Source organism: Lissotriton vulgaris, chromosome 6, assembly GCF_964263255.1.
Source record: "Lissotriton vulgaris chromosome 6, aLisVul1.2, whole genome shotgun sequence".
NCBI lineage: Eukaryota > Metazoa > Chordata > Amphibia > Caudata > Salamandridae > Lissotriton > Lissotriton vulgaris.
The window spans coordinates 11,799,724-11,825,134 of NC_141694.1; the positions used below are offsets into that span (position 1 = coordinate 11,799,724).

General features: G+C 49.7%; 1 protein-coding gene across 1 annotated transcript in view; it reads left to right on the forward strand.

Moving 5' to 3' along the window:
* LOC147706698 (phosphofurin acidic cluster sorting protein 2-like) overlaps positions 1–25,411 on the forward strand; it is an 825,692-nt gene that overhangs the window by 483,072 nt on the left and 317,209 nt on the right. The window contains exon 6 of the mRNA XM_086925834.1: positions 6,620–6,699. Coding sequence (XP_086781960.1) covers positions 6,620–6,699 — 80 coding nt within the window. The remainder of the gene's footprint in view (positions 1–6,619; positions 6,700–25,411) is intronic.

A 25,411-nucleotide genomic window follows, 5' to 3' on the forward strand; every position in this document is an offset into this window, starting at 1 on the left:
CCAGCTCGTCATCCGCGTAGCGCAGGTAACGCCCATGACGAGCTGGCTTTGTCATCCGCAGCGAAGGGGTTACATTTTCTATGGCTAAAAGTCTAGCATCGATACAGTCGAGCTTAACCACCAGGGCCTCCAGCAAATGTTTGAGGATGTTAGTAAAGGAATGAATAATATGGTCCGAGCTGTTAGAGATTCCCTCTCCAAAAATAAACGGGCCAGGGGGCGGTGGTGTATGGGTGTGGACAGGGTGTAAAGGGCTCACAGGAGGAGATACTTCCGTGGTGTCAGTAGTATTACCAATGGTGTTTAAGGTATGATCTACTTTTGCCCTCTTGGCACCCTTTGACAACCTAGGTCTTTTCCTTTTCTGGACTGCACCCTCCGGAGACCCCTAAGATGTAGTGCAGTAGAAACATCCCCCTCTAGCCGTTCTGGAACTGAATGGGATGTTGAGGGAGGCGTCGACTCTTGGATAATCAGTAATGAGTCTCGATCTCTTTGTGAGTGAGATGGTGTCCTCAGCTGCTGCAGCACTGACTCTATTGTTTGGTCGATGCTATCCAGAAGGGATAGATGTGTAACATCCAGCAGTTCGGGGGATCTAACAATCATAGATGAGCCCGGGGGAACCTGCTCCGAACTTTCAAGCCCCTCTACTGTCTGTTTTTCGAGGGCTGTGAGGCCGTTGTTAACCACAGTATTTGCCTTGACAAAGAAACTATCCAGGGTACCAGTAACCAAGGCGGCCGCTTTGCTCCTTGTCTCCCTTGATGCCATGTTATTCAGCACCGGCTGCAAGGAGCCCAATCCAGATAATGAATAAATCCGCTGGAGGAAAACTTAGCGAGGTGGCCCGGTCCGGTCTCAACCGGGCTCTAACGGGCTACAACGGGCCCGCCCTTGGCCTGGGCTTCGCCCCGGTCTTCGTCCCGCGCGCGTCCCGCGTGCGTATACCCCAGGGCGTTTAAATATCAGTGGTAGAGGAGGTGGGGGCGGGAAGAGGACCAGCTGTGGGAGATTAACAACGCACTGCCCGCTGGTCCTCGCAGTCCCGCTGGGCTTCGGTGTAGGTCTCCTCCTCCTCCTCCCCACGCTCAGCTGGAGGGTCTCTCCCTCACGAGCGGCACCCGCGGTGCAGGGGCCGCGAGAAGCAGGCACAGTCGAGGGGTCCGAATCAGCAGCAAAAACACTCCTGCAGGGCAAGGACAGCAACATCCCTCTGTTGTAACAGCAAATCCAATCAGGTCAGTTTGCTCGTGAAGTTTATTGAGCCAGGGGGTGGGGGCGGGAAGAGGACCAGCTGTGGCAGATTAACAACGCACTGCCCGCTGATCCTTGCAGTCCCGCTGGGGTCCGGTGTAGGTCTCCTCCTCCTCCCCACGCTCAGCTGGAGGGTCTCTCCCTCAAGAGCGGCACCCGCGGTGCAGGGGCCGCGAGAAGCAGGCACAGTCGAGGGGTCCGAATCAGCAGCAAAAACACTCCTGCAGGGCAAGGACAGCAACACCCCTCTGTTGTAACAGCAAATCATCAATAAGGGTTGTTTGGACTGGTACAAGGTGCCCACTATAACTAGTGGACAGCATATACCAGGCCAACTTCACACATTGGTGTGCAGCGGTTGGATTCAAGCTTGCTATTGTTTTACCAGATAATCTCATTGAGTGACTAACTGAAAACCACTAAAGGTATTAGATATAAATAAATCAAGACTAGAATAAAGTAAGTTCTACTGAACTTAGATTTGGGTAAGTCAGGGGTCTAGCACACCCTTTCTCCAACTCAAGAGAGTTTCAGTTCCTACTAGGTTAGGTAGGTGCCTACACCACATAACACTAGTATGTCTTCTAGGGCAGAAGCGAGTGGCTCCTTGCTAACTAAGTGTGACCATCTCTCCTTTCAGGAATTCAGAAATATGTGTGCTTCTAGAAAATTGAAGACCGGGAAAAAACCCAAACACTCGACGCCTCATAGAGGCTTTGCTGTTAGATGACCTCAGAAAGACCCCAGGGTCTGATGAGACAGGCAAGGTGGGTGGGACAGCAGAGGAGGAAAGGCCAGGAAGGGAAAACCCTTATGACCAGGACTCCAATGCTGACCAGGAGATCAAGATGATTCTAACCTGGACAATCCAATTTTTCCTGTGGATGGAGGAGAAGGCCCCCAATGGTCCTCTCTTCACTCCATCAGGAAGAGTTAGCAGTTTACCAAGATTATCAAGATCTCCTTCTCAGGAATCTAATCATTCTGGTACTTTTGTAGGGTCCTCAGCTTCTCACAGGAGGAAATCCTCTTATGATAAGAAGTGCAGTCTGCTTGAGTTTGAAAAAGCTGAGATTAGAATCAAGAGAGAGCAGTTGGCCTTAGACAGGGAATTCCTGGAGCTCCAGAGAGCTTCTCAAAAGTTGGGGCTAGAGCCCTATGGTGGCAGCAACAGTGTCCCTAGAGGTAGAGACCATACTCATGACCATAGGAACCTGAACAAGACTGTCCCTCCCTATCAGAGTGGGGTTGACATCCACAAATGGATAACTGCACTTGAGAGGGCCTGTAAAGTTCAGAGGGTCCCTAAGGAGCAGTGGTCAGCAATCTTGTGGCTCTCCTTTGCAGACAAAGGTAGAGACAAGCTCCTCACTGTCAGAAACTTAGCAAACCTTGTTATGTATGTTTGTGGTACTCAATAACAAGAACCTGCAGGGTGAAAGGCAAGGACACAGTCAACAAGTGATAGAGGTCGCTGGTTTGCGGACTGTTACTAAATAACGAAGTAGTGATCTACCGTTTCGCTCCTGCGCCTTCATGTCAGTGCTACAGGAGTCAGTACTGAAGAGAATCATTGTTCAAAAATGTAACTGTCTTACATTTTATGACTGTCAGTTACACATTTTGCGTGCAATACACACCATAAATTTTGTGGCATGTTTGAAATTGGGCCGCTGATATGGACAGAGTCATGATTGCAGAGAAAGATGTTTTTAAACACAGATGATGCCCACAGAAGTGGGACTGTAAGTGGGCAGCGTGGAATGCTTACCGGGGTGACATTTGCTTCTCTCCTACTGTGGAATTGCGCCATAACTAATCTAGATTGCATGACTTATCTAATGCTTTTGAAGAAACACCTGATTGGTGTATGTAGGAGGGATGATGTACGCGCAATACCATATGTACGCCTTGAATATGATTGTGAGTTTATTTGGATGAACTGAATTGCAGTGTTTTTGATACAATTAATAAAAAGTAAAAATATATATATATGCCGCTGTTTGTTTGGGAGCTAAATAAGCTAAATGGATTTCTTGTGGTCCGTGTTCTTACTTCGCGCACGCAGGAACAAGGCGCTTTCTTGAAGGAGTGCTGTACAATATATATATATATATATATATATATATATATATATATATATATATATATATATATATATATATATATATATATATATATAATATATCATAAATGAAAGCCAGGAAACAAGTCTAGCTACAACACACAATATAATTAGGGTTTAAGTAGAAGGATAGCTACAAAGCTAATAGTACCGAGGAAGAGGTGTGGGGCCGCGGCTAGGGTGACTGACTCCGGAATCTCTGGGCAATAGCTTGCTTAATCTTCCCGACGGCCCCCAGCGCCTAGAGACCCTTACGGGTGATTGTGCGCTTTACAAATGTGGATTTTATTATTTTTACGATGTCTGTGTAGGCTTGGCCTGAGTGCCCATGCTGTAGGGTTTCAAGGGTAAATGCTGTGCGAGTGTGAAGATGTGTGGAGTGTGACGATGTGTGGAGTGTTGGCTTCTGTGTTGGCACGCGCTGAGTGATGAGAATCGATACTGTGATGATGTGTGGAGTGTTGATGTCTGTGTTGACACGGTCTGAGTGTTGAGTATGAATGCTGTGATGATGTGTGGAGTGTTGGCGTCTGTGTTGGCACGCGCTGAGTGTTGAGTATGAATGCTGTGATGTGTGGAGTGTTGGCGTCTGTGTTGGCACGCGCTGAGTGTTTAGTATGAATGCTATGATGATGTGTGGAGTGTTGGCGTGTGTGTTGGTACGCGCTGAGTGTTGAGTATGAATGCTGTGATGATGTGTGGAGTGTTAGCGTCTGTGTTGGCATGGGTTGAGTGTTGAGTATGAATGCTGTGATGATGTGTGGAGTGTTGGCGTCTGTGTTGGCACATGCTGATTGTTGAGTATGGATGCTGTGATGATGTGTGGTGTGTTGGCATCTGTGTTGGCACACGCTGAGTGTTTTTAGTATGAATGCTGTGATGATGTGTGGAGTGTTGGCGTCTGTGTTGGCACGCACTGAGTGTTGAGTATGAATGCTGTGATGATGTGTGGAGTGTTGGCGTCTGTGTTGGCACGCGCTGAGTGTTGAGTATGAATGCTGTGATGATGTGTGGAGTGTTGGCATCTGTGTTGGCACGGGCTGAGTGTTGAGTGTTGAGTATGAATACTGTGATGATGTGTGGAGTGTTGGCGTCTGTGTTGGCACGCACTGAGTGTTGAGTATGAATGCTGTGATGATGTGTGGAGTGTTGGCGTCTGTGTTGGCACGCGCTGAGTGTTTAGTATGAATGCTATGATGATGTGTGGAGTGTTGGCGTGTGTATTGGCACACGCTGAGTTTTGAGTATGAATGCTATGATGATGTGTGGAGTGTTAGCGTCTGTGTTGGCATGGGTTGAGTGTTTGGTTTGAATGCTGTGATGATGTGTGGAGTGTTGGCGTCTGTGTTGGCATGCGCTGAGTGTTGAGTATGAATGCTGTGATGATGTGTGGACTGTTGGCGTCTGTGTTGGCACACGCTGAGTGTTGAGTATGAATGCTGTGATGATGTGTGGAGTGTTGGCATCTGTGTTGGCACGCGCTGAGTGTTGAGTATGAATGCTGTGATGATATGTGGGGTGTTGGCGTCTGTGTTGGAACGCGCTGAGTATGAATGCTGTGATGATGTGTGGAGTGTTGGCGTCTGTGTTGGCACGCGCTGAGTGTTTAGTATGAATGCTATGAATGCTATGATGATGTGTGGAGTGTTGGCGTGTGTATTGGCACGCGCTGAGTTTTGAGTATGAATGCTGTGATGATGTGTGGAGTGTTAGCGTCTGTGTTGGCACGGGTTGAGTGTTTGGTATGAATGCTGTGATGATGTGTGGAGTGTTGGCGTTTGTGTTGGCATGCGCTGAGTGTTGAGTATGAATGCTGTGATGATGTGTGGAGTGTTGGCGTCTGTGTTGGCATGCGCTGAGTGTTGAGTATGAATGCTGTGATGATGTGTGGAGTGTTGGCGTCTGTGTTGGCATGCGCTGAGTGTTGAGTATGAATGCTGTTAGGATGTGTGGAGTGTTGGCTTCTGTGTTGGCAAGCGCTGAGTGATGAGTATGGATGCTGTGAGGATATGTGGAGTGTTGGGGTCTGTGTTGGTACGGGTTGAGTGTTGAGTATGGATGCTGTGAGGATGTGTGGAGTGTTGGCATCTGTGTTGGCACGCGCTGAGTGTTGAGTATGAATGCTGTGATGAAATGTCGAGTGTTGGCGTCTGTGTTGGAACACGCTGAGTATGAATGCTATGATGATGTGTGGAGTGTTGGTGTCTGTGTTGGCACGCGCTGAGTGTTGAGTGTGAATGCTGTTAGGATGTGTGGAGTGTTGGCTTCTGTGTTGGCAAGCACTGAGTGATGAGTATGGATGCTGTGAGGATATGTGGAGTGTTGGGGTCTGTCTTGGTACGGGCTGAGTGTTGAGTATGGATGCTGTGAGGATGTGTGGAGTGTTGGCGTCTGTGTTGGCCTGCGCTGAGTGAAGACCCTGCCCCCAGCTACAACACACTTACATAATATTCAGTGCTCTTGTGCAAAGCGTTGTTCATAACAGAGACACTGTTGTAAACATAATTAGATCTTTTGTTGAAGTTGGGTACACTGACGAGGGAGATGGGATGGGTTTTGGTAATAATTGATGGTGATTTGTAGCCGTATTGTGGTACTTTTAGTTTGATTACATACGTTTTTTTCTCTTTATTGCCAGATGACATTTTAAATTAAGTGCTACTGTTTTTTTTCAACCTTTAATTCTCGAACAAGTAATAAAAAGGTTCAGAAAACCACAATTTAGATTGAAAGCCATTTTTCCCCTCACGTGAGAGGTAAAAACAGCGAGCACGATTGAGTTGGAGTTGCACTATGAAGTGTCCGTGGAACAACTGTAGGATAATTGTGATATGTGACTTAAACGTCTTAAGAACCCCATGTGCACACCATATCAGGGGGTCTGTGACAAATGTCCACAGTTTAAGTCTGAAAGCTGGTTTTTTTACTGGAGAGTGCTGACTGCCCTGGGAGAAACCTCACCAGAGGGAATGATATGAACACTTTCTGGGCACACACAGGACCCTGAGGGTTGGCCAGAGCCCTCGCTGCTGCCAGTGCTGGGCAGACAGCATGGGTATGATGGTGGGTCTGACATTCATATGTAGGTTTGTTTTTAAATGCTTCTTTAAGTATTCATAAATTGCACGTTGGTTGACGCTCACCCTTGTGCACAGCTCTGCTGTTGCCTGTCTCTTGGATGGTGCCGGGGGTTCACCTCCATCTCATTCACATTGTTTTTTTCTGATCGCTCCCCAGAAAACTTCTCTGAAGAGGAAGAGGACAGTTACTCATCCGGGCAGGAGCAGGAGGCTAGCGATGATGCTGCCCAGGGGCAGGTAAGGCTGCACACAAGACACTAGACGAATGAAGCAGGACTCCTCGTAAACAGTAGTCTGGTGTGAGGATGAGGGGAATCAACTGTGTCAGTAGGTAAAGAAAGAAAGATGGAGTAATAAGACAAATAAAGGCTGGGGTTCTGTTGGGGTAAAGAATGGAAATCAAACTAGGTAAAAGATAGACATGGAGCATTATCTGGAATAGGGGGCAAAGGATCAGAGAGAGAAGAGGGAGCCCAATGTTTCGCCAAAGTGCAGAATTGTGCCTGGGTTATGGGTGGATAATTTATGCCATGGTATTTACAGTTTTCACCCGGAAGACCTTGGCACTGTCCTGCTAAGTATATGTAATCAAACTGTCTGTATCTGCCTCTACTGCCAGATTTTGTCAACAGATTAAAAAATATGATTTGAAATGGTGCAGCTGTGTTTGCCAAATCAGGTTAAAATTACCTGAACTAGAAAGCACTATGTGGTGAAACAAGTTTTGTCAACAGTTTAGATTCCTCGGTTAGCTCCACTGGGTGGTATGTCCTGGCCAGATATTAAGTTGTGATAAATATAGGTGTTGTCCATTGTTCATACTATGTCATGGATGCTTCGGACAAAATGTCTGTCCACCTAGAAGTTTCTGTTTAAACTTAGATCTATGCACAGTCTCAAATCACCACTTGCTCTGCGTATTAAAACAATTGGAGAAACCCTCTTTCCCTGCCGTTACATCTATTATTTCATTTTAGCAGAGTTCTTTGAATGTCTTACATAACCTCTTCTGTAATTTAGCAGAACCTTCTTCAATGTATACCCCGTGGAAATGGTGTTAAGGCCACATTCCAGTCCGAGGTTAAGTTTATTCTCACAATCATGGCAGGTCAGCCACTGCAGTGTCAGCTGGGAAAAACCCCACATACAAAGTACTCACATCAAGCGGGTGTAAGAACATTTTGTGACTTTAAAGGTGTACACTCACTTTACTCGTAGGGTACATGTGATCACTCCACAATGGATGAATACTACTCACTTAGCCGCATGTACCTTATCCTTACCACGACTTTCTATGAAAGAAAGTGTCAAAACCCACGTGCCAGGGACAAGACCTGTGTAACTTGGTGGCTGTGTGTGATTTATGTGCTTTTGGAGTGGCTCACTACCATTTTTCACAGACCTCCAGTGTAGTTACAGGGGCAACACTCTGCACCACTTCTGCTAATACTTTTTTATCTTCTTGTGTGTTTTCTGGGTCTTGTACAGTTCATGCCAAACTCCATGACCCCTCCCTGCACACTACTGATCTGCCCACTGGTGCACTGAACAGGCCGCTAAGCTAGGACTGCTGTGTTTCTAGCCCTGCATGGCGAGGAGCTGGCATAACAGCCTGAGCTACTGGCTTTTGAATTGACACTTGAACCATGTTCGATTCTCGGCATTGGCTTACCATCCTGAGATTCTGAGCAAATCATTTATTTCCCTGTTGTAAATTAGGAGCTGCTTTCATGGTTACCCCTACTTTTTGCTGGTGTCATACTGTTTTTCTGACTGGGGTCTTGCTAATCAGGACCCCAGTCACTGTGCTTCCTCCCTAAATTGGCTATGGTAAGTACCTTGGTACATTCCTAATTGGCTGCTGGAGTACCCTAGTAAGTCCATAGTATATGGGAGTCAGGTACCTAGGGCCTTGGTACACCAGGGGTCCCCACTGGGCTGAAGCATATATTATGCCACCCATAGGGACCCCTCCAAACTCTGACTACAGGCCAGCCATTGCAGCCATTGTGAGCTGGTGCTTGCGACCCTCTCACAAAAGATACACGTTTCCTTATATCTAACATCACTGCACCTAAAACCTCTAAGTCACCCCTCTAGTATGCCGTTCAGTCCCAAAGGCAGGGTGCTTGGTTCTAAGTGTGAGGGTGCACCTGCATGAGTCCATTCTCCTGGGTTATCAGTGCATCTGCCATTACGAGACATAGAGTGGTCATGCGCCATTAAGCGATGACCATCTCTAAACTGGCTGTAACGAACCCGGTCATGTTTGGTATCAAACATTTCGGAATCATACCTCCACACCGTAACCGGTGTGCGATGTATGATTCCATGCACTGTGAATCTCCTTTGGGAGGCTTTCAGTGCTCCTGGTCCCATTCTTCCAGAACCGGAACGCGTGCTAGGGCTGATGCCGACCTGAGACACGATTCTGCCCTCCTGCTGCTGAGCCAAGCTCGAGCAGGGGAAGGCCAAACAATAGGTACCCTGTCACAGGGAGGTGTGACCACCTCCCACACTGGGTTTAGTCTATCGGAACAGGGTGGGGGCTCTTGCCAGCGCCACTCAGACTGCTTGAGGGGCACATTTGTTGCCTTCCTTGCATACTCCAGATCAAACCAGTCCAGGGAGCTGTTGGCTCCCACTCTGGTGCGAAACTGGATGAAAGACATGGGAGTATCCTCCCCACTGTCCAGCCTCTCCTCTGGGAGGGACCCCTGAATCTTCCCAACACTTCCCTTACGGCACTTAAGGGCTTACCTGAGGGTGGGTCCCTAGGTTCATCGTGGGATTTGCGTTGGGAACCGAGACTGCAACCGGGAAGACTCTGTCTGCTCTTGATCTCTTTGTTCTGCAAGCCCGCTGCTTTGTTAGTGTCCGTGCTCTATACAGGTCTCTTCCAGGTCCTGTGGACATCCAAAGACACCCGAAGGAATCTCCCTTGGAGTGACAGAGTCACTCCCCTGCATCTGCAGGCACCACAACACAACTGACCGTTTGCTGATCCTGGTCTTCAACCGGGTTGGTAACACAGGAGGAGGTTCTATAAATTGCTCGAGGCCTGCACTGTCTTCAGGCCAAGTGGGCCAGGATCCCTCGTTGACACCACCAGAGCTGAGTCCCTGGTCACTGCGTCGTCTGGCTGTTACTAAAGCTGGGTGACTTTCTTCTCCAGAAATCCTCGGGCCCTGTCGAGGGTCTCCTTTGATTCCAGTAGGCTCACCTGCTATGTTTTTTTTTTTTATAACTCTTTATTCGTGACTGTATCAGTTATTACATTTTACATTTATTTATATCCTTTCCCAGCAGTCTTTTCACTTTTTCTCCCTTTAACATCGGGCTAATGTACATGTAGCTTTCCCTCCAATATAGTAATTTAGTCCATCTCAGAGGTATTACAACAAGGATTACATTGCGTTTTATGATAGTATCGCCTCTTAACAAACCGCAACCCCCCCCCCCACCCTTTCCCACCCTCCGCGTCTCCTAGCTTCCATCAGTGAGGCACTGTAAACCTTGGCTTGACAACCGTATATTGTCCGTTATTGCAGTTTTAAGCGGCTGTCTGACCTGTACTTCCGGTGGTTATACCCCCACTCTGTGTTCCATACACGACTTATCTTATATTACTGGTCATGGGACAATCTCTTGTGAGGTCTCTAGATCCTCTTCCTCTACCAGCATTCGCTCCCTGTCCTGTGCTATCGGGTGCTTCCGGAGCCCTCTCTCCTCCTCTCTACGTAGGACCATACTTTCTGCCCTGCCCCACTTAAGTAGATCAGACCACCATACCTCTACACTCGGGGGTCTGGCTGATTTCCACCTCATAGTTATGACTCTGGTTGCTAGTAAGAGTGCTAAGTCTAAGAGTTTCAGCTGCGCTTTGTGGGTCTTGGTCCTTTTCCTGTGCCCTAGTAGGCAAGGCAGTGCTCCCTCCGGGATCTGCAGAGTTGTGATAGTGTGCAGTGTATGCTGGACTGTCCCCCAATATCTTCGTATTCTCGGGCATGCCCACAGCATATGAAGAAGATCGGCCTCATCCCCTTGGCATCGGGAGCAGTTATGGGCGGAGGCAGGGAACATTCTATGGAGCCTCTGTGGGGTGAGATATGCTCTATGTAGTATCATAGCCTGAATGAATTTGAATTTGACGTTTCTGGACACCCTCCTATGATGCTCCAGGATAATCTTCCAGGCTCCGTCCGTTATAGCCTCTCCCGTGTCCAGTGCCCAGGCGTCCCTGAGCGTGTGAAGGGACAGAGCAGCGTGTTCCCTAATACCGACATAGAGCCACTTAACTAAGTGTCCCCCTGTCCCCATGTAATGGAGAAGATGCACTAGTTCGTGTTGTGCTGGCTTATTACGCTGTGGGGCCCATGTATGACGCACATAATGTGTCACTGTGGCATGCAGGAGGTATAGTCTCATTGGGGCTCCCGTTGCCTGTGCAAAGGAGGCGTGGTCCAGTAGCGTGTCATCTCCGAACAGGTCTCCTACTCTATCCACTCCCGCCTCCACCCAGGGCCGTATCCTGTGTTGTGTTAGGCGTCCTTGCGGTGTTGGGATCCCTAACAGGGGAATGTTATCTGCATAGGGTACGGTCCCTGCTGTGTATGTCAGTGCCTTCCTCCAGCATATTAGGGCCGTATGCAGCAGGGGGTGGCAATCTCGAGGGATCTTGGCTCTGGGTAACAGAAGGGAATGTAATTCTCCTCGTGCTAGTTGGTTCGGGGTGAAATTGATCTCATGTAGGTTCTTACCCGCCACCCATCGTGATAGCCATTGCAGTTGGCTTGCGTAGTAATAACTTCGTAGGTCTGGTACACCTAGGCCGCCCTGTCTAGTGCTCAGCTGCAGTTTCTTGAGGCTTATTCGCCGTCTCCCTGAGCCCCATATGAGAGTGGTTAGGATTGTGTTCAGTGTGGTGAATATGTGCTGTGGGAGCAGGACCGGTAGGTTTACAAAGTAATACAGTATGTGGGGGAGCAAGACCATTTTGGAGACTGCTATCCGACCCATGACAGACAGCGGCAGGGATGTCCAGAAGTTTACACTACCTCGGAGGCCAGTAATTGCCCTCCTCAGGTTACCCTCAATCTGATCTTCCTGTGGTCTATATACGTTAATGCCCAGGTATTTAAATGTAGACGGCTCTATGCGAATCCGACAGTCACCAAATTGTATTTGAGGGGGCCATTGCCCTTCGCGGAAATAATAACCTAGGGATTTCGTCGAGTTAATGGCCAGGCCCGATACGGTTTCAAATTGGGCAAATATATTTGCCAGAGATGAGTGGTTCCCGTTTAGATCCCATAGGTACACTAAAATATCGTCGGCGTATATTGATATCAAATTATGTGTTCCTCCTATGGAAATACCCACCTCGCCCGCTCTGGTTCGGAGCGCTACCGCTAGGGGTTCGAGTGTCAGTACAAACAGTAGAGGCGATAGTGGGCAACCTTGCCGAGTTCCTCTGTATATGTCGTAACTGTCGGATATATACCTGCCTGTGCGTGCTCTAGCTGTCCGATTTGTGTATAATAGATGGATCCATTTTATTAGGAAGTCCGGGAAGCCAAAACGTCGTATGACCTCGAACATAAAATCCCACGTCAGGGGGTCGAACGCCTGTCGGAGATCCAGGGCAATGCAACCGGCCCGGGGAAGGTCCGCTGGCGTGGCTGACATGAGGGCGTGGAGCCTCCTCGTGTTCTGGGAAGTGCTCCTCTCCGGGAGGAAACCACATTGGTCTGGGTGTATCAGAGCAGGGAGACGGGACTGTAGGCGCAATGTGATAGCTTTGCAAAGTATTTTATACTCTGTGGAGAGCATTGAGAGGGGCCTGTAATTACTCAAGTCAAGGGTATCCCTTCCAGGTTTTGGTATGGAGATCACTGAAGCCTGCATCGTCGTGGCAGGCAGGTGGCCCACTTCGTACGCTGTCTTGTATATTTTCTCTAATATGGGTACTAGTGTTTCAGACTAGGTCTGGTAAAATTCTACAGGCAGGCCGTCCATACCGGGGGTCTTGCCCTGGTTAAGGGAGCCAATAGCTATTTTAACTTCTTGCTGCGTAATGGGTCCGTCCATCCCCGTCTGTTCTTCTCGGGTCAAGGTTGGGATCGGGAGGTCTCTCAGAAAGTCCATCATGTCATCCCAACCGCCCTCTGGGGGAGGGGCGTATAGCTTTTCCAGGTGAACCCTAAATGCAGTGTTGATATCTGATTGAGTGATTACTTCTCTGCCCTCCCCGTCCCTAACTCTCGTGATCACTGGGGCCTCAGGGTTGTTTTGGATTAGGCGCGCTAGTAATACTCCAGATCTGTCTGCCTCCGCCTGCTGGCGTCTCAGATAGTCTTTGTAATCAATGACTCTCAGTGTCTCCAGCAGTTCTGTGTGTTCTATATTGCACGCCTGTAAGTCTCCCTTGCGTCTGGGGTCTATTCCTGCTGCCGTCTTTAGGTCTCTCAGGCGGTCCTCGATCTCACAGAGTTTCCTGTGAATTTCCTGTCTGGCCCCCACCATCCGCCCAATAGCGACTCCCCTTATCACAACTTTCATGGCGTCCCATACCAGTAGGTTCGAGGACGCAGTGTCCCAGTTTTCCCTGAAATAATTATTTAAAGTGTCCGACAGGTGTTCGCGGAATGGACCATCCTCGAGCAACAATGGGTTAAGTCTCCAGGTGGGCACCGGCGGGGGCACCTTCCCCCAGTGTAGGTCGAGTGTCAGTGGTCTGTGGTCCGAGAATGTTTTTGCCAGGTAGTCTGAGGACATACATTTGGTCAGTAGGGAGTTGGTGCACAAGATCCTATCTAAGCGGGTGTGTAGGGCATGCACTAGGGAGTGGTAAGAATATTCCCTGTGTGTTGGGTGTAGGGCGCGCCATACGTCTGTCAATCCCCATCCCTGGAGCCAGGTTCGAAAGTAGTCGGCCATCTTATGTATTCCTGTTGTCTGGAGGGGGGGGATGAGATCTGTCCAGGTCAACATCTAGGATCATATTCCAATCCCCCCCAGAATCCAGGCGATATCCATCCAGTCAGTCAAGACCCGGCCCACACTTGCTAGGAATTTATCTTGGTCAAAGTTCGGGGCATATATGCTGCTCAGGACCCGCAGTGTACCGTCCAGTGTGCCTTTCACCAAGATATAACGCCCTTGGTCATCCGCCCTCCTCTCAAGTTCTACAAATGGGGTGCCGTGGCGTACCCATATAGTGGCCCCTCTGGAAAAGGCGGAGTACGTTGTAGAGAATGTAGTACCTCTCCACTTTTTCCTCAATGTGTGTGCCTCAGCCTGCGTCAGGTGTGATTCTTGTAGAAATACTATTTGTGCATGTTGGCGGAGCAAGAAGGCATGTATTCTGTGTCGTTTTTGTACTGCTCCTAGTCCCCGTACATTCCAGGTAGCCAGCCTATACTTCCCCTTTGTGTCAGCCATACTGGAGTACCGATGTCATACCTGCCAATGCTATATGATGTGGTGTTTGTAGTGTCCGTGCCAGCCAGGAGACGTTTCCCCTCCCTCCCCAACTTCGAACTCTATAGGCGCAGCCTAAGAACATTGCTGTGCCGAACCAAAAAATACAAAACATAGCTAAACAATTTGCGGTGCATGCGCCTTTGGGGGGTCGACTAAGCATGTGCCGTGTCTACAGAGTCTTGTAGCTCTATGCTGCCGGCTCTACGGTGCCGCCAGGGAAGTTATTTCCAAGAGTGTCAACTGTTGGTGTCCTCCGAGGGGGGGGGCTTCTCCCCCGCCTCCGTGTTTCTGTGTCTCACCTTTCTGCAGGAGTGTGGATTGTGCGGTCCGTCAGTTGCGACGTCCAAGTGGGGAACCAAAAATAAGTAATTCGGACCGCAGCATATAGACGGCGCACCAAGGCTGGTGCCCCAACTCAAGATCTCTCCTCCCCTCCTCCCCCTCCCGGGGCCCAGCTCTCAATCAATTCAATTTGAAAAGGATATTTGTAGGTCCTAGGGCCTCAGCCCCCCTCCGTTTACGTAGTCACTCCTGGGCAGTTTCCATAAGTTCATCTGCTGCTCGTGGCGTTACAGTCGGGAACAATACCAACCTGTTTTCTGAGTCCGAGTGTATAGTACTGTCTTCAGTGTCTGTATTAATGATCTCCTTCTCTTCCCGAAAGGAGCCCACCATTGCAACTGCTTCTTTTTGACCTTCTTGCTGTTGGGTTTTAGTGGGTTTCCATTGTTTCGGTTTCATTTTCGTAGTTTGCGTAGTAGCGGTATCTCCTGAATTATCTGCGCTGTCTTTGGATCCGCTGGCCGACGACCTCTGAGATGTTCCCGGATTTTCCTCAATGTCCATCACCTCCAGCCACTCCTCCACGTCAGTGGGGCTCTAAAAAATGTGAGTCTTATTGTCATGTATCACCTTAAGGCGGGCTGGAAACAGTAGGGCATATCGGAGGTTGGCTTTTTGGAGCCTCTTTTTAATCTCGAAGTAGGAGGACCGTTGCTTTTGCACTAGATTAGTGTAGTCCGGGTAAAGCGATATGCGTTTGTTTTCATATTCAATGAGGGATTTCTCCCGGGCCTTTTGCAGCAGAATGTCTCTGTCCCGGTAGTTGAGGATTTTGACAATCAGTGGTCTTGGTGGTAGTCCCGGTTTCGGCCGCCCGGTGGGGATCCGGTGAGCTCTCTCCACACAGAAGAACGGCGATAGGGCTTCCGATGTCACGTTGTTCCGGAACCATTGTTCCATGAATTCCGTTGCGTGGGGCCCCTCACTCCGTTCCTGAAGCCCTATGACGCGGATGTTGTTGCGTCGATTGCTGCCTTCTGCATCCTCCACGCGTTCCATTAGGGTCTTCACTTGCTGTTGTATCTATTGGATGGAGGTGGTATTTTCTGTCACCGCCGGGGTGAGGTCTGACAGTGCTATCCCTTGGTCCTTGACCTTGTCTGCCATTTTGCTATGGTCCGCTTTTAATAGCGAGAGATTGGTAGTAAGGGTTCCCATCTGTGTTTCCATTGCGGTTCTGGAGTCTCTGATTTCTTGCAGAATCAGATCTAGTTTGTCCATTTGCTGGTCTCCGGGTAGGGCGGAGTTTCCCGTCGTCTGCGTGGAACCCTCAGGGCCAGTGTCTAGGGTGTGTCCCGCTGATGTCCCGTCCTTGCCATCCAGCGTTTTTGCCCCTTTCCGGACCATGGTGCCTTCCCTCCGGATATGGGCTGTGTCCGAGAGCGGGCCCGATGCGGGGCGTCCCCTATCTCTAGCGTCTGCTCCCCTTGTGCCCTCTGTTAGAAATGGGATCCCTGGCTGGCCAGGGCTTGCGCCAAAGTCAGTCAGAGACCACCACTCCTAAGTCAGGGCAAGGGAGTTACACGCCAAGAAAACCTCCACTCACCCTCTAGGTAACGTGGCGCGAGCAGCAAGGCTAAACTTGGAGGCGATATGAGTTAAGTATTTGCGCACGCACCCCAGCAACAACACCCAAGGCCCACCACAAAGGAAACTCCACACAAGGTTATGTAAAAATAGCCTTTGTATTATAGTAAAAACACAGTAGATAAAACACACACTTTACAATGTGCCAGAGGCACGGGCAGAATTTACAGGGGATATTTACAAGACAGGGCCACCTGGACCACTGTCAGGAATCAGCACTTTTAGAACTTAGCACTAGGTAGAATTAGCACTTAGAGCATGGAATATAAAATCACTGTAGCACACAATAGAACTTGTAACACACAACCAGTCACTACTGGTACCAGGTGAGCACCACCTATGCAACCCTCACTACCTTAGGAGATTACACTAGGAACCTGGGCCTCGCTAGTACCACCTGTACTAGCAAGAAAACAACCACCTAAGTATTACTATACCTGTAGGGGTCTAAGGAAGGAAACACATGATGCATCACAATACATTCAGAGGTGTAAAAGCAACAACACACATGATGAATAAACTACCCATTCAGAGGTGTAAAGGAAGGAAAACACATGATGCATCAACAATACATTCAGAGGTGTAGAAACCACAATAGCGCAAAATCCACATTAGCCACAACCTGTGGCAGTCCCTGTGTCCCAATGTCAGGGCCTAAACGTGGCAGTTGCCCACAAAGTGCCGGGCAACTGGTGCAACAATGTTTGAGCCTTCCAGGGCTCAAGAACAACAATGGGGCCAAGGTGGGAGCCTCGCTGGGCTCTCCAAGATACTGGTGGCGCCTGAGCCCCTCGTGGGCTCTCAGTAAATCAAAAATGCCCCCTTGAGCTTCTCACAGGCTCTTGAACAAGACAGCCGCCTTACTGGGCAGTGGGGTCCCTCACGGGGGACCTAGGAGCACTTGAAGAGCCTCTCTGGGCTCGCAAAGCAACTCGGCACTTCGAGCCTTTCTCAGGGCTCAGGAAACAAATGCGGGCCGTGGGGTCCCTCTAAGGGGACCCGGCGTAACAGGGAGGCACTAGAGCCCTCGTGGCTCTATGAACAAAGGTGCTGCCTGGATGTTGGAGCCTCGACCGGCTCAAGAAGGAATGCCCCCGGGGCCCCACTCACCGGCTTCCTCCTGGCGGGCGGGGCTCTCCTCCTCCCATTGGAGCCTCGCTCCCTGCAGCACTTCTCTGGCGGTCGCTCTGGGGGCGCGGGCGGGGCTCCTCTGGCTCTCCTGCCCTGGGGAACCTCGCGCCTAGCCTCACTCTTCGTAGAGGCAGGCAGGCAGCCGGACTTCTCTCTCTCGTCGGCTGGGGGAGTGCACCGGGGCGCAGGGTAGGCTCCTGCCTGCCCCGGTGCTCACACCAGCCGCTACTCCTCTTGCGTGGGAGGCGGGGTAGGCTCCTGCCCTCCCACTTCCGGTTCCGGTTGTCCCGGAGGCCCGCCCCCGGCTTGCCTGACTTCCTGGTCGGGCGCCAGGCGGCGGCAGAAGCGATTTGCGGGCAAATGCCGGGTGGGCACCGGCTCTGGGGGATAAAGCGCTTCCAAGCGCAACAAGGGGGATTAACACAGCGCTCCCAGCGCTATAATCCAAAATAAAGGGCTCCTCCAATCACGGCGCCGATCGCCCGGCGAGCCTCCCGCAGCCACAGCCAATGGCAGCGCGGCTCCCGGGTGAAGCCAGCAGCTGCTCCTCGGCTTCTCCCCGGCCCCGGGCTGCAGCAGTGATTACGGGGACGAAATCGAGGTGGGCACTCGAACTAAGTCACTTAAAAGGTGAATCTGCGGCGTGGGCAGCCGCCAGCGAGACAATAACGCGCTCCCAAGCGCTCCTCAGGAAAATGAAGCGCTCTTAAGCGATAGGGGAGAAATGAAGCACTCCCAAGCGCTAGCACAAAGTCCAGCAAAAGGTCCTCAGGGCAGGCAGGGGGCAAGGCTGGGCCCAGAGCCAGCACACTGGGTCTCCAGGCAGGGAGACAGTCCAAGTGGCGGTCCTCTGGCCCAGCAGCAGCAGCAGCAGCCCCCCTCAGGATCCTGGAAGAGAACAACTTCAGTGGGGACACAGCCCCATTTTTATACACTGAAATCCTTTGTCTGTAGGTGCAGGGTGGGGGAGAAACCAGTCGCAGCTGGTTTTGGAGCACTCTTGATTGCTCAACCACCCATTTCATTCACTGGCAGGGCTAGGGTCATCAGTCGCACCACAGGGGGCGGAGCCAGCATTGTGTAGGGAAAAGCCCAGCCCATCCACGACACAGGTACACTCCCCCCACACATCACTCATGCTAATCTCACACTCACCACCGGGCAGACCCATCCAGCCTTCCTGGAGCCAGGCTCACCAGCCAGCTCCAGCCAATCACACGCCAGGCATATTTTACATTAATATGCCAAGTCCTAGAAGTGGCACTTCTACATATGACACACTCATGCAACACACACCATTGCGAAGCATTCACTCTCACAAGTTCGCACATATCAGATTCGAACCTGTACACCCCACGCATCAGGAACTACCAGGGACACATACATTCCCCATGCATTCCTATGGGAGGGCAGGCCTATCTCATCACATGCACTCAGAGTGCGCACGCACTTTCCACTGGGACACAGTGAAAGTGCGCAGAACCCAAACATCACCATCACCAGGTCACCATTACAAGCAAAAAGTTTAGGGGTGAACCTGCCAGAAGGGCCAAGTCCAACACCCTCGCCTCAGAGTATTCCGTCAGCCACTACCTCTTGTTAGGCAGTTCCTCACTCCGCGGGCCACTGTTATTAGTCCGTGTCCTTCCCCTCTGATGGCCACGAATGTTCTCCCACAGTGCTCGGTCGGTTCTTTCTCTTACTTTCCTGCGCTGCAACTCGGTGGCGAATTGGCCCTTGGTTTCAGGCTTCACTGGCCGACATCCGCGTGTTAGGGTCCTTCACACAGGCTTGTGACCCCATTGTGCAGTCCGCTGCAGTTCCGGCTCCGGAGGGGAGCGAGGGGGGGGGGAGGGAGAAGCAGGAATCTCATCCTCGGTGCACCCCCGTACCCTGTGTCTCACCCCCACAATGCTGCACCAGGCCGGCACACGGGCCGCGGAGTCAGCGCGGCCGCTTTCAGGCTGGTTCCGTCCCCGGCCGCACCAGGTCCGTAGTCCTCACCGCAAGGCGCCAAACAGCGTCCACGGGTCTTCCCGGTCTCCCTGTCTGTGCGCTGACGATTCCCGCCGTACCTGTCGGCGTCTTCAGTATCGGGACGGGCCCCGTCTTGGGCTGCTCCTTCGCGGCGACTCTAGACAGGATCGGTGGGCGGCGTCTGGCAGTCCGGGTGTGTCCGCCACTCTAGGGCCCGGCTCACAGCGTGGAGGCAGGCCTCAGGTCCCTCCTGTCCGATCGTTCAGCAGCTCCAGCTCCCAGGACCTCCAAACTTTCACCGAGTCGTCAGGAGGTGTTACAGAGTCAGTGCCTCACTTCTGCGACGGTATTCCGCCCCCCAGGAGCTACTAGCAGGATGTCTTCTTCCCGGCGGCACCGGAGCTCTAGCAGACTCCGTTCGCCATCATGGCCTGCTAGCCACGCCCCCCCAGGCTCCCCTGCTATGTAAGGGCCTACCCTGACTTATGTGAATGAGGTGAGTCTCTTGGACCTTGCTGGTCCCGACACTGTACGCTTTTGTCTTCTATTACATGTTGTCATTGCCAAAGCCCGTTGATGCTCCCGCCGGACACCGATCCCCTGGATATCGGCATCCGACGTGGGGCAGCTCATACATCCTTCCTGGTCATCCTCTGCGTCATCTGGTCCACGGAGCTGGAAAGACAAGGGCAGCGTCAACTCTCCTGTAAAAGCAACATTGGTGGGCACTGAACCCCCATGCCTCCTGGTCACTCCTGACTCACCTCAGCTTATAGGTACTTTTGTTCTTGAATCCACCCTTGGATTTCACCTGACTCTTCCAGCTACTTCACCAGCAGCATCTTGCTTGAAGTTCTCCATTGGGGTCTATGGCGGTTCCCGACGTCACTTTGTACCTATGTACCCGGCTTGCATGGGGCAGGTAGCCTGGTCTCCTGGGTATCCACAGTTGGGATGACTCTCGAACCATCCACCTTCAACGGGGTGTCTTCAAGTCCTCCGGGAAGGGCCCTTTTTCCTAAGAACTGCAACCGCGATTCCCCCATTGACTTGCCTTGAGCACAAGCTCATGTATTTACTTAGCACATGGCCTCCTTTGGGTCCTGGGTCCTTACCTTGGATGGCTCCTTGGTCCCCCAGCACTTCTAAGTCTTCTGGGTCCCCTCCCGACTTTGGTCGTTAGTCGCATTCCACTATTTTTGTATATGGTTTAGTCTCCCTCGGGAGCCCCTTGTAATTTTGTGCTACTTACCTTTCGTATTGTCAAAGTATTGTGTATATTGTAATTATATCTCCGGGTAGGAGATATTGCATTGGGTTAGTGAGTGTCTTATGATAAATACGTATTTTTATAAATAGACTCTGTTGTTCTTTTTCACTTAACTTGATAAATAAATATATAGATAAACCTATACCAGTAAGAATATTTTCTGGTGAAACAAGCTGCTTTACACTCCACAGCTACCACTTGGAGATCTTTCTAAGGTTGTCTAAGACCACTAAAATCCCCATAAGGGTTGTCTGGATTGGTGCAGGGTGCTACACTTATTTAAGTGAGCACCATATACTAAACCAGCCTCCTACACTCGCCATGCTTGAAAATAAATAAATGAATGTGTCCTTGTGTAATGTAACTGGTGCACAGTGAGTTCACGCTATATAAAAACTGCAAAAAAGCCTATTGTGTGGGTGGCACAATTACCCTCCTTGCACCGCCAGACACAGTTTGTTCATTTCTGACTGACCTATCCCGCCTGTGTGTGTGTCGCCCCACCTGCATTGCTGGTGTCCGGCTACCCTCTAGTGGGCCCTGTTAGTACCACACCTCTGGGTACTGAGCTGCATTGCTGGTGTCCGGCCGCCATCTAGCGGGCCCTGTTGGTGGCACACCGCTGGGTGCTGATTTCGGACACAGGAGGATCACACAAACAGCAGGTACTTTACTCCTGCACTTTTCCACTTCTTACTTTGTCCTTTTCTTTGTTTTTGAGGGGTTCTACGTATTCTGTGGAAATCCTTTAATTCGGCCGGAATCAGCCCTGTGCCCTTGTTAACTCCAGAGCAGCCCTCGGTGTTGTCACATCACACTAGCACAGATGTTTGGTTTTCTGAGGTGAGCCTGTTGCTCACGCCACGCCGCCATGACATCTTTAGGAGGGTTATCACCCTCCTCGCTGTCGCAGCTTACCCAGGCTGGGACCTCTCCCCACATGGTACAGCTGCCACTGCCACTGGCCCTCTTGTTGTTACCATGGTTATCCAGTATTAGGGTATCTTTCATAGATTCGCATGCCTGAATCATTCCCCGTCATCGTAGGGGGAGTCCCACTGTACATAAATAACAAAGTAGGCAGACCACACCCCCCCATAACCCTTGCTCCCATCAAGAAATGGACAGCCAGAGCTATTCAGTTGAATGCTCTGGCTCTAGAACATAATCTACAGGCCCTAATGGACGGACTGTTTCAGACCGCGATGGGTCAATGACTTTTAACAGGATAGGTTGCCCTTCTAGAATTGATTACATCCTCCTGGATATTCAATCTTGGGCAAGTCTAGTACATATGGAGGTTAGGCAATCTTCAGACAGTGATCATAATCCCTTATTTATGGAAATCCACTGGGCAAATGGGATCGGCAAGAGTGGAGGCTCCGAGATGTTTACTAAAGAGGTTTTGCCCTCCAATTGTAATCGGAAGTTAAAATGGAATATGGTCAAGTGTGAAGAGGGGAAACTTAATAGCATCAAAGAGTTAGTTTTAGCTGAAACTTGTAGCCTTGCAGCCGTTGCTTCAGCAGCGCCTCATCCTCCTGGATCAGACTTGCAAGTTTTGTATAAGAAGCGAACAGATAAAATAGGAGAGTTTTTTCTGAAGAGACCACAGGGGATTTCGACGCCAAACCAAAAACCCCCGAGGGGTAACCCCGGGTACACAGCAAACTGCAGAGGCAAGAGGAGGGCCATCACGCTAGCCATAAGAAACAAGGATCCCACAGCAGTGAGATTAGCAAGAAAGGAGTATCATAGAAGCATAACCTCAGCTAAGAAGGATTGGGAGGAGGAGCATTGGCAGCAGCTTAAGGCTGCAGCCCGTGGAAAAAACTCCATCGAGTTCTGGAAACTGATTAATGTTCTTGATAGAAGGGGGGCCGATCCGATTTTAAATCATATAAATGAACATCAATGGTATTCTCATTTTTTAAAATTATACTGCGAGGATAGTGTGCAAGGTCAGTCAATATCTCCAGCTATGGAAACACAAAGCGTACATAGTTTGGTGACAGGAAGCAAGGAAGAGTCGTTCTCCCCGCGGGAAGTTCAAGACGCAATCTCGAAAATATTACCAGGGAATGCGGCCGGCCCAGATGGCCTCCCGGGGGATTTACTACTGCATGACCCCAAAATATGGGCAGACCTTATAGCCTGTTTAATGAACCTAATCCAGCACAGCCATCCTGTCCCTGAATCCTGGAAGGGTGAGGAGGTTATCACTATATACAAGAAAGGTGATAGAGAGGACCCTGCCAACTACAGACCAATAAGTTTAATTGACACCATTCAAAAGGCCGTTGGCAGGGTCATCATAAACCGAATTGAGACGCGGCTAATAGATGATGGCATTCTTACTCACTTCCAGGCGGGGTTTAGGCGAAATGTTGGTGCAATGGACCAGGTATTCCGGTTTTGTGCCAAACTTTGGGAGGTTCTATTAAATATGGGTTTCCCTAGTTACTTGTTGCAATTTGTCATCAAGCTCCATGAAGATAACTATGCAAGGATTCGGTGGGGGAGTCAGGGTCAATTGACAGGGAGGGTACCAGTCAATAGAGGGGTGCGACAGGGATGCGTGATGGCGCCGACATTGTTCTCCCTCTTTATGAATGGGGTGGTGGACCATTTGCGTGAGGACCCTGCGGATGCCCCTGTCCTTGCCGGAGAGAAAACCCCCACACTCCTCTTCGCGGACGATACCCTCCTGATGTCCAAAACCCCGAAGGGTCTCCAAAAATTGCTCGACCGATTCAGCATCTTTTGTAAAGATCGTGGGTTAACGGTTAACACCACGAAAATGAAGCTGATGGTATTATCCGCTAAAAGGAATCCTAAGAAAGTTTGTCTTTCCCTGAATGGGACCCCCTTAGAAGTGGTGGATGAATTTGACTACCTTGGGGTCAGGCTTTGTAATAACATGAGATGGGACTCCCACATATCCAAAATGGTCCTAAATCTTAAAAGGGTCTCTGGAGCCATATTGAAGAACCAGCGCCTCTCTATCAGTAGACCAGTAGCCCCTGCCTTGGCAGTTTATGAGGGGAAAGCTCTAGCCTCTGCAGTCTATGGCTCTGAACTGTGGGGTGCCGAGAATAGCAAGGCGCTGGCAATTGCAGAGAATAAGTTCTTGAGAGACCTAGTATCCCTTCCTTCCTCGACCCCCTTGAAACCATTATTCCTTGATATGGGCAAAAGATCCATTTCAGAAATAGTTCAACTCCACCCTTTGCTATTCTGGGTGCGACTTAGAAGGACCCCTGAATCAGCAAAATATGCTCTAGTGCTGGACGAGTTAATTATTTTGAATGTATCCGGCAGAATAAGGTGGCTTAATAATCTAAAGAAGCTGGTGGAATCTATAGGTCTGGCTGAGTCTTGGGCCTCACAGTCCCCCCCACCCCCCACTAAACAAATTGTTAAAAAATTATACTGGGATTGGGCAGAGGCTAAGGACCTCAACATTTCTAGCTGGGGTCCTTTGACGAATAACTTCCTTGATCATAAACTTTCTAGAAAGTTGGAACCATTCCTGGACTTCATCCAGACTCCTCGACATAGAACTCTGTTCCTGAAACTAAGATACGGTACCCTCCCCCTTAAAATATTTATGGAAGGGTAGAAGGTCAGGAGGGTTCATGACTTAAATTGTCCAGGTTGCCCATGTCCGGAAAAATCCCTTGGCCATTTTTTGTTTGCTTGTAATGCCTATAAGCAGGTCAGAGCAAAATGGTTGAAACCCATGTGTAGGGAGTTGGGAGTTAGGGATCATAGATCAGCTCTGCGCATTGTTCTAACCAACACTACCTCTATGTATATAGTTTGCGGGGTCGCTAAATATTTGGCCAGTGCTTGGTTTATTCGATCTAGGCTGCTTCTAATGTCTGATCAGATTCACTTTTAAGTATGTATCTTTTTTTAAAACAAATATCTGCAGATTCTCTCTACATTTTAAATCGTTTGTTGTGATGGTTTTTTTTTAATGGAATTGTAGTAATACTTGGCAAATTGTTTTTATGTCTGTACTTTTATGATATATTTTATCGAATAAAGTATTACAACAGCAACAACAGTATTTTCTTACGGTAAGCCTCTTTCAGGAGAGGTTTTATTGGTCGATGTCTTGGATGCAGGCTATGTCTCTTAAATGTATCTATGCATAATTGTTTTGTCTACTTTGCTTGTTAACACTGCAAGTATTCTAGGCACTGTTTCATGTTCAAATTGTTGATCTTTGGATTGATAAGGAACTGCTTACTATTCCGATTCAGGCGTGTGAATCTATGAAAGATACCCCAAAACTGGGTAAGAAACATGTTACTTACCTGTAACTACGGTTATCCAGTATTGGTATCTTTCATAGATTCACATGCACCCACTCTCCTCCCCTGAGGAGCTCCTCTAGGATACAGCACAGACTACACTCGGGCTGGAAAATCTGAGGGGCTCGGCCTCTCTTGGGAAGGTTCTAGAGGGTGCTGGTTAATGATTGGCTAAGTTTTCAGTTTGGTCCTTTTTGTAAAAGGAGACTAATAGGTTCTAGAGTATATGGTTGCTACCATAATAGCCTATGGAAAGGTATTATTTACTACTTACTACTTTGTTATTTATGTACGCTGGGACACGCTCTACGACAACAGGGAATGATTCAGGCATGTGAATCTATGAAAGATACCCCAATACTGGATAACTGTAGTTACAGGTAAGTAACTTGTTTTTTACATCCTTTACTGCCACACTTACATGGGTTCTTTCATGCCCTCTGTACGACTGCCCAGCGCTCCTTCTTACACTGGTGATGTCTATGACACACAACCATGTCAGTCTGCAGTCCCCCCTACACCCCTGGCGAGAGTTGTTACTTTCACCTTTATTCATATTTGATGTTGTTTGCAGTGAGGGTGTGGGGTTGGGACACACCCCCTTGCAGGGTAAAGTCTGTCGTCCCATGACATGGTCACGAGCTGCTCGTCCCAGGCCTTCCTCATGACCCTGACCCAGCCCAGCCGACAGACACTTGTAATTGAGGAGCATGGATTGGTGCTTGAAGGTCCTTTGAGACCTGGCATCGGCCCGATCTGTGGAAGACTTGTGCTGAGACCCTTTTAAAGATGCCTCCCCTGAGCCATGCAGTGTCATGACGTCAGCCCCGCCCCT